Source organism: Solanum tuberosum, unplaced genomic scaffold, assembly GCF_000226075.1.
Source record: "Solanum tuberosum cultivar DM 1-3 516 R44 unplaced genomic scaffold, SolTub_3.0 scf00068, whole genome shotgun sequence".
Taxonomy (NCBI): domain Eukaryota; kingdom Viridiplantae; phylum Streptophyta; class Magnoliopsida; order Solanales; family Solanaceae; genus Solanum; species Solanum tuberosum.
Genome location: NW_006238994.1, coordinates 1371166 through 1380708, shown reverse-complemented (window position 1 = coordinate 1380708; position 9543 = coordinate 1371166). Strand labels below are relative to the sequence as shown.

The window sequence follows — 9543 nt, the reverse complement described above, 5'->3', positions numbered from 1 at the left end:
ATATGCCATTTACGATAATTTAGAGATATATTTATCCATTTTGCCATGTATATATTAACAATTTTGCATCTTAAAAATCTCGATGAATAGTCTTTAGCTGGCCTAGTATTTGACTATTTTACTTTTTTTATGTACCCTTTCTATATGTGGTCCCTTGGTCCAGCTCTTTGCATGCCCATTTTCCCTATTTAAAGTTGATATCTAGTCAACACTATTACCCATTCAAATTCCAGTTGTTCAAAGGATATGCTTTTATTACCATTTTTATATGTATTTAATTAAAAAAATCATATAAATATTTTTAAAATTATTGAATTTTCGAGAATCTTCTCACTTTATTTTTGGATCCACCCTTACTTACATTATTTCTAATATAAATATATATTTTTTTCTTTTTGTAGACTACATGTACGGTTTCAAAGTAAAATCCAAAGCGGCAGTATAGACCAAAGTAATAAAATAAAGATGGACAGATGGAAAAATTAAACTTGCATATGGACATATAATTTTGTTACTAGTGTTTGAATATGTGATTTGGAGTTAAATTTTTAAATATTAAATTTTTATTTATAAGTATATATTTTGTAAAAAGAAATAAAGAAGACTTGCTAATCAAAAGTTTCAAAAAAATTGGCCCATGTTTGTTTCTTGCAAAAAATTATATTAAAGAATAAATAATAATTATTATTATTATTTCTGATTAGTTAATCATTTAAAAATATGTATGTTTGAAAATTTAAATTCACAAGTATTTATGTATAAAAAGCATATGAATATATGTGATTAGTCAATAATGTGTCTTCTTAGAATATTTCGATATCTTGTTTTTGAATTATGATTTGCTTATATAATAAGATTGTATAAAAATTGAATAATTGTTTAAATATAATTTTCACAATTTGTAGGATTTTCATTTTATGAGGGGGGGAAATTTAATTTAAGAAATTCAAATTACTTGTCCAAACAAAAAGTGAGTATTTTCAAAGACGTTTTCGTGTGAACCCAAACAAGACATACTAAAACACTCTAAAACGTAAATTAAATGTGTAGATCCATAAGATGTAAGTACTGGACATAAAAGCGTAAGTCCTGAATGTAAAAAGGTATGTCTTGGACGTTAATTTTGATTTTATTATTTTCGTAATTTTTGTTATAAATCTTAATTTTTTAATTATTGGTGTAATAATATTTATACTTTATGCAATCATAATTTTCATATTGTAATATTTTTTCTAAAATAAATAAATAAAAAATAAAATAACTTGTCATAATTTTATTTTCAGATAATCATGCCTGAAAATTGATAGTATTGAAATTTCTTTTATAAAATTATGACATTATATGACTTTTAACCATGTTTGGAACTTATCCCTTTTCTAGTACGACATAAAGCGTCTCGACTCACGCTCTTATCTAGTACGACACATACATTTCTAGTACGGCATAATGTATAAAATTATGACATATACATTTCTTTAAATTTGTTTTTTCAACAAAAAAATTGTAATTTGAAAGTAAAAGGAGATCAGTTTTCTTAAATTTGAGAAAAATGAATTGATTTGGAAAATATTTTATCCAATCAAACATGAGTTAATTTGAAAAACATTTTCCAAAAAATATTTTCCTTCATACCAAACACACCCAAAGCGTCTGGACTCACGTCCTCGTCTTTAATTTGAAATTTATATAGTGATTCACATGATGAACCGGGCCCTAAAGATGAGTGAAAGAGACGTGGTATAGATATATCTGACGTGGCCACGAACCCCCACTCCAGTTATGGTGTCTTTCAATTTTTGAGTGCTGGCATTAGGCATATATATGAGTTGTTGTTGTAGTTGTTTACAGCATATTTGCTTTTTCTAGGATCCGTCTCCGTTTTGGCATTTCCATTTTCCCATCTTAAAGCTGTAAGCTTTCTTCTTTTCTTTTCTTTTCTTCTGCATTGTTAATTTCATGTAAAACTCTCTTTTCTTGGTTTCATCAATGGGGTTTCTTTTATCTTGTTTTTAGATCTTGTGATTTGGGAAAAGAGATGTCAAAACAAGGGGCTTTTGATCTGGCATTTGGGGTTGGAGGAAGAATTGGCAAGGATGACGTTCTCTCAGCTGTTGACAAGTATATATACATCTCTCTCTGTTTACCTCTGTTTTTGGTAGAAATCTTAATCAACCCCTCAAAAAAGAGAAAAAAGATGAACCCTTTAAGGTTTAGAAGCTAAAAATCTGAGATTTGTATGCAACCCCTCAAATGGAAAAACAAAAAAAAGTGGTCATCTTTTCTTTTTCTTTAAAAAGATTCAATTTTTATCATATATTTTTCATGGGTTTTAAATCGTAACTTAATGTGAGGTTTGTTTAGATTGATTGATCTGTTAGGGTTAAGAAGTTATGTATTTTGATTGGGCTGGATCATAGAGGCTTCTTTTTGTTGATTACTACTGTAGATCCAATTTTATTTTTGTGTTGTGCATATAACTTGTTTTAAATGGAGTTTGTGATGCTGATCTGTCATTTTCGTCAAAGATTCTGTTGTGCCAACATTATGTACCTAATGTTGGATAAGTTAAGAATGTTTCACTGACACAATTTTGAATTGGAAGCTATATTTTTGACTTATTTTTACTTTGGGTCCTTGGTGCCCACAATTTTTTTCTATATATATATTTATGGTGATAGGATAGATCTTTTTTGGGAGTAAGTTACTCTGCTGTCCTGTTTTGTATTCATATTATTAAATGCCTGTTTTCTTTGTTGAGTATAAAAAAATGTATTCTCCTTTCTTCTTTCATTTGTTTGTTTTTATCCAAAGGGGTGAAGTGGTATTATTTATTGGTTTTCTAGTAATAAATAATAGAGAAACTCTTAAGTTTGGTGGATGGTTAGGAAGTGAATTATTTATGTATTAAAATCTGCATAACTAATATCATGTTTCGTAGCATTTTAGTTGCTATGGGAGTATATAACTCAGCGCTTTATACAACACACCAAGTATACGTTGAAATAACTAATATATGCATAACTAAAACCTGCATATCTTACAAAATGACTCTTTATTGTTGATTTAACTCTAAATGATAATCAACTTGGTGGATCTCTTAAAGAGAGTTTCTTTGGCATGTGTGGATATCTCTGTTTTAGAAGGTTCTTGGATCATTTGTAGTCAAATAAATGAACATATGAACCCTCTGTTAGTGTCCTAAAACTAGAAATGGATGCCAAATATCTGCTACCAACCAATTTCTTAGTTGCTGTTAACTTCCCTTTTTTCCTTCTTCCTTATTCTTGTATGATTGTTAACCTTGTGGATTTTCTAAATGTATTTGTTGATTTGAAATTTTTGTCAAATGCTTTAGGTATGAGAAGTACCATGGTTATTATGGAGGTGAAGAAGACGAGAGAAAGAATAACTACACTGACATGGTGAGAGACATTCCATCAATCTTATAACTTCATTATCCCTTTGAGAGAAAGGAAAAAATGTTTTTCACATCTAGCTCCTGACGCTTAGATTTGATTTTGCTGAACAAAATGAACAAAGAGAACACATTTTTTTGTTTGGATAAATGTAGACAGACAACTCCTTTTCTTTTATTTTTGCTCCTTAAGCTAAATTATTGAAATTTATGGGAAATACTAAAGCTATGGAGATCGTGAAGGTTTTTGAGGTAGCAAATACTATTGGTTTTAGTTGGAGGTGAAATATAGGAACCTAATTTCTCCGAGACAAGGACTCTTTCGTTTCAGCTTTTAAGTATATTGTCACTTTTCTGCATTTACCTAGAACTCTGCTTTTAGTGAGAAAATAAGTTCTTTTATTTGAGGAAAAGGCAAAGTTTTCAAGACTAAAGATCTGGATTGATGTTGGATTAGGTTTACAGCAGATATAGTTTAGTCATGTCTTACATAAACTCTAAATGCACCACACAGGGTCTATTACTACGATGACTGATAGTGCAAACATGGGATTAGTGTAAATCTAAAGTAAGTTGGAGAAAAGCTGTATCAATAAACCTACAATCCCTTGGAATCGATATGGCTTAGTTTTGTTATGCAAGTCCTCGCAGTGTTCTTCCTCCTGTGCGCCAGCAAAAAGCTTACAAGAATTAGAACTCAAAGGATATTCATGTCAAAGTCTTAGTTGCGCGGACTCTTCACTTTTGATGCCGCACCCATCTCGGATTCTCCAAAAATACACTACTTTTGGCGAATCCGACATGCACCCGTTGGCACTTTTGAAGAGTCCGAGCAACATAGGTCAAAGTTGCTATGAATAGAGTTGTTAAGATCATTACACAAAGCAAAAATTCCACATAGGTGGTACTAGCAATACCTGCTGGTTAGAATTAAGACAGTTGTTGTATTTACACTTGCATTAATCTGATGTTTGCGATTGCCACGAACCTTTTTCAACTCGGTGTGAGGATTTAAAGAATCTCCTTATTATACCAATATTGCAATGAAATGGATCCGAATAGAGTGGAATGGCTATGGAGGATGCATGTGACCTACCCCAACTGTTTGAGATTGAGGATTAATTGGCTGATGATAGATTGATTTAGCTATTGAAACTTTTATTCTCCCATCAGTTCACTGTCTTGCTTAACATATAGTATTCATGTACATTTCGTTGAGGCACAGTTATGTAATTTGGTTTAACTGCTAAATTAGTAACACATCTTATATTCAGGTAAACAAATACTATGATCTTTGCACCAGCTTCTATGAATACGGCTGGGGAGAGTCATTCCATTTTGCACCCAGGTTTGTTTATCTTGGTCCATTCATACATAAGTGAATGAATGTTAGGTTTTGGTCACTTAGTTATTACTTACTATTTCGATCACATTGCCTGCAGATGGAAAGGAGAATCACTCCAGGAAAGCATTAAGAGGCATGAGCACTTCCTTGCCTTGCAATTGGGATTGAAACCAGGACAAAAGGTTTGGCTAGCATATATTATCATTAATGAAAAAGAAGACATAATGAAGTACTTGCCTTATATTACTGCTCCAAATTACGTGTTGAAACCGAGATTATGACTGCAGGTCTTGGATGTAGGATGTGGAATTGGAGGGCCGTTAAGAGAAATTGCTCGATTCAGGTGAATGAAGATATTTTTTGAATTATTGAGCTTCCACTATCATTTGGGCCCTGTATTCCACTTTATCCTTTACTGGGTGATTATTCAATTGAAATTTGATGAAATTTCATATTGCATCATGCTATATAATGCCAACCCTGCCACGCAACCGATATAATGGATCCTCATGATGGCAGTTTAGCCTGTCTCTTTCATGTGTTATCTAAGTGTATATCCCGCATTATCCCATGGTGAGTGGTAGGATGAACATTAGGCTATTGGTGTGCACTTGTTTGGCAACTGCCACTCATCTCATGACTCTTTAGACTTAAACTTTGTACATTCAATTTCATATCTTTAGCTAAGTTATGCATAGACACTCTATCAAAGCTGAGGTTGAATGTCTGTACTGAACATTTGGAAGTTGGGAACACAACAAAAGGAATGCTTGTTCATTTAGGTGCTTGTTGGAGTGTTCACAAAGCTTTTGAGTTTAAAATTTTTAATTGACACAACTAAAGCAGGTAACAAGGCCTGCAAATTCCTGACCTGCTTCTTTTTACTTCTAATAGTGGTAAATTGTATATAACTTGATCTGTGAATTTACTTATGGTAATCTGCCTATCTTACATAGCAATTTCTGTAGAGTCTCATCATTTTTATTGTAAATCATGCAGCTCTACATCAGTTACAGGCCTCAACAACAATGAATATCAGATATCTAGGGGACAGGTATTTACTTGCTCCCTGGTTCTGTTTGTAAAACTATCTGTTGCAAGAGGTGATGTAATTAGGCAGAGATTGCCTGTTGTTATTTTGATGATCTATAACAAATTAGAACACAATTGAAGCATGTAGGACCTGTTTACTTTCATCTGAAACTTGATTGTACTTGGATTTTAAGATCACATGTCATCTAGTTTTCTGGTCAATATACAAAAACAAGAAGGATGACTATGTTGCGCTTCCTTTTTAAATGGTTGGAATTTTTTATTTTTTTCCGAGTAGTTGTCTAACACACTTTACTCTGCAGGTGTTGAACCGCAAAGTGGGATTGGATCAAACTTGCAACTTTGTAAAGGTAGTAAACTGGCAGATCAAGTCAATCTCTTTTGAACTGCCTGTGCAGTGCTTGATAGTCATTTGGTGTCTATGCAGGGTGATTTCATGAAAATGCCATTCCCTGACAATAGCTTTGATGCAGTATACGCCATAGAAGCTACCTGCCATGCACCAGATCCGGTGTGTATATTTTTACTGTGTTCAATTTTAACTTTGTTTTTTTTAAACCACTTGCTTTGCTATGTATATGCGGTGCATGATCTGATTCATACAATTGTATTCTTCTAATTTGTTTTAATACATCTGATTTTTGTCAGGTTGGATGCTATAGAGAGATCTATAGGGTGCTGAAGCCTGGTCAGTGCTTTGCTGTGTATGAGTGGTGCATGACTGATGCATACAATCCAAATAATGAAGAGCAGAAAAGGATCAAGGTGAATCTTAAATTTTTGAAGTAATTTATCAATTTATTGGACTGTCTCTGTGCGTTTGTGTTTATTTGTGGGATATTTAGACTTATCTTAGTTGTTTATTGGCCATAGGAAGAAATTGAGCTCGGAAATGGTCTCCCGGAGATTCGATCGACACAAAAGTGCCTAGAAGCAGCGAGAAAAGCTGGTTTTGAAGTAAGTTTTAAGTCCTTTTCTTCTAATAATATTATTAAGCATTTGATTGCTCGTTGCCATTTGTTTACTAAATTCTACTTGTCGGTGATATGTAGGTTGTGTGGGATAAGGATCTCGCTGAAGACTCACCTGTTTCATGGTACATGCCTTTAGATACAAGTCACTTCTCACTCAGTAGCTTCCGCCTAACAGCAGTTGGCAGACTTTTCACCAGAAATCTGGTAAGATTATTTCTTACAAAGCTATCTCTTTTTGTTTTTTGATGGTTCATCTGTAGACCTGTATGGGAGGTTGGATAACTTTGACATCCCACTTAATTCAATGTTAATAGTTGGAAGAAAGACCTGAAGGATCCGTTTTGTTTGAAGTATGAGATATCCTGTTTCTGTGGCAATATTCTGTTTGTGTTCCGTTAGCTTTCTATATTTGCAAACAATTTAACTTGAACTTCCCAGTTTACGCCACACAAATGTTATAGATTGTCTTAGGCCAAAAGTTTCATTAACACAAATGTTTGAAGAGTTCACCTTTCTTTTCAAAACCCTGTGCCTTTCAAACTTTGCCTCTTTAATTAATACCATACTACAATATTAGGCTGCATGAACTATGCTGAATTCAATACTGAACGTCAAACGCCATGTCACTAATTTCGTTACTTATATGGTTATTTGTAAAAAAAACAATTATATAGTGGATGATGTGGTCTCTTATGTATTAGCAATACTTTAGATAACAGTTGGTCTGTCCTATATAACAGTTCATGTATTATTATTAGTCGATTTCATAACAAGTCATGCATGCATTACCATCCTTGGCGTAAGGAGAGCATAAACTAAACGATCCCTTAAATGTTTTGTTAGGTGTCGGCACTTGAATACGTGGGAGTAGCTCCTAAAGGTAGTCAAAGGGTTCAAGCTTTCTTAGAAAAAGCTGCAGAAGGTCTTGTTGGTGGTGCCAAGTAAGATAATGGCTCTACTTCACATACATACATATTAGTAATATCGAACGTTATGATATATTAACTTTTAAAACCTGTCGTTGTCGTTTCAGGAAAGGGATCTTCACACCGATGTATTTCTTCTTGGTTCGCAAGCCAATTTCAGACTCACAGTAATATTTGACTTAGCTTCATTGCTTTAGTTAGCAAATCTTTGAGATTCTTGGCCTTGAACTTACATGGCCAGGCTAATCAAAGGTTATTTCGTTTTTCGCTTGGGGATTGGGGGCTATTTGTTGTTCTTTGCGTTGCTTGTTTGTCACCATTTTTGCCATTTATTGTTGTTCTGAACTCCTAATTGTTGCTAGTTTTGCCATTGATTGTTGTTCTGAAAAATATGCTGTTGATAAAGTTGGGCCTTTTGCTAAATATATGACAATGACATTAAGGTGATACATTCTGTTGTTGTTCTTGAGAGTTGATAAATATAAATTATTGTATGTCATGTGCATCATTATACAAACTTCGGGTATATATGGACCGGGTTGATTTTTTGGGTTTTCAAACACCAAATCAAATTAAATTATTTGTCTCGAATTTTTAAATTTCAATGATGTGAAATGTGTATAATTATGTATAAGGTGTATAACAATGTGTATAAATTGTATATTTTTGGAAAAATCCCCTAAAATTTATGCTATTGGTACTAATCTATGTTCAAATATTAAAATAAGAGTATAGAACAAATTTAAAAGACCGTTTATAATTAAGCCTTTAAAAGTAATAATAAGAAAGTACTATAACTAACATAAAATTAGATAGAATACTTAAAGATCTTGCGTAATTTGACATTAATTATTAACGGGAAAATTGTATGAAATAACAAACTATTAATTCAAATTAAATGCTATAGCCATAGTTTCTTTTATTTGTATTTCGCAACAAACATTTCATGTTTTTTGCCATCCCATTTGTATACCGAAATATACAAATAGACTGAAATATACAAATGCAGGACCCATTTGTATACCGAAATATACAAATAGATCAAAATATATAAATGTAGGACCCATTTGTATACCGAAATATACAAATGCAGAACCCACTTGTATACCAAAATATACAAATAGACCGAAATATACAAATGCATGACCCATTTATATACCGAAATATATAAATGCAGGATCCATTTGTATACCGAAATAGACAAATAGACCCAAATACATATTTTTAATGTATATGTATATCGAAATATACATATTAATAGGCATAGCAAACATAAAGTTTGCTATGGAGTGCAATTATACAAACTATAGCTATAGAATACAAATATAATTTTTATGTTAAACCTAAAATTTACTCTCTTGACAATTTGATAGTGTTTACCTCCTAAATGTAGCTACTAAAGTAGACTATTTTTCAACGTTAATCACCTCATATTCATATACTATAATGATTTATTTATTACAATTGCTTATTTCTTCTTATTTCAGGCGAGAGAGAAAGATAGAACCTACTTTCTCATCTCAAAATAAGTATTGCTTTAGCAAAAAATTAATTTTCTTAAAATAACTATCACTTTCGAAATTTGAAACAAAAATAAATAATTTTTTTCAACTATATCCTTAAATAACTTCTTTTTAATAGTGTTCATCAATTGTTGAGAAATACTAATAAATAGGAATAATTTACTAAACAATCCCTTATATTTATCATTTATCTCAATACATATGATGAGCTAAAGAAATATTTAATTTGGGACAAATAACTAGATTTATAAAAATAATTAAAAATAGTGATAATTTAAATATGCAACTAATAATTCATAACAAATTA

General features: G+C 32.0%; 1 protein-coding gene across 1 annotated transcript; it reads left to right on the top strand.

Moving 5' to 3' along the window:
- Positions 1-1800: 1800 nt before the first annotated feature.
- LOC102581721 (cycloartenol-C-24-methyltransferase 1) lies at positions 1801-8209 on the top strand. Its single transcript, XM_006345360.2, has 14 exons — positions 1801-1910; positions 2014-2118; positions 3356-3422; positions 4690-4763; positions 4858-4942; positions 5048-5103; positions 5760-5814; positions 6116-6163; positions 6241-6324; positions 6462-6578; positions 6687-6770; positions 6866-6991; positions 7631-7728; positions 7821-8209. Exons 2-14 carry the CDS (start codon positions 2036-2038, stop codon positions 7882-7884), a joined length of 1041 nt encoding a protein of 346 aa, XP_006345422.1. The 5' UTR covers positions 1801-1910; positions 2014-2035; the 3' UTR covers positions 7885-8209.
- The last annotated feature ends 1334 nt before the right edge of the window (positions 8210-9543 follow it).

What these genes read in the sequence shown, in the direction of transcription:
- LOC102581721 (XM_006345360.2), top strand. Translation starts at nt 2,036, where the DNA reads ATGTCAAAACAAGGGGCTTTTGATCTGGCATTTGGGGTTGGAGGAAGA. An exon ending in AGAATAACTACACTGACATG is followed by an intron (nt 3,423 to 4,689) that starts GTGAGAGACATT and finishes TCTTATATTCAG; the next exon opens with GTAAACAAATACTATGATCT. An exon ending in AAACTTGCAACTTTGTAAAG is followed by an intron (nt 6,164 to 6,240) that starts GTAGTAAACTGG and finishes GTGTCTATGCAG; the next exon opens with GGTGATTTCATGAAAATGCC.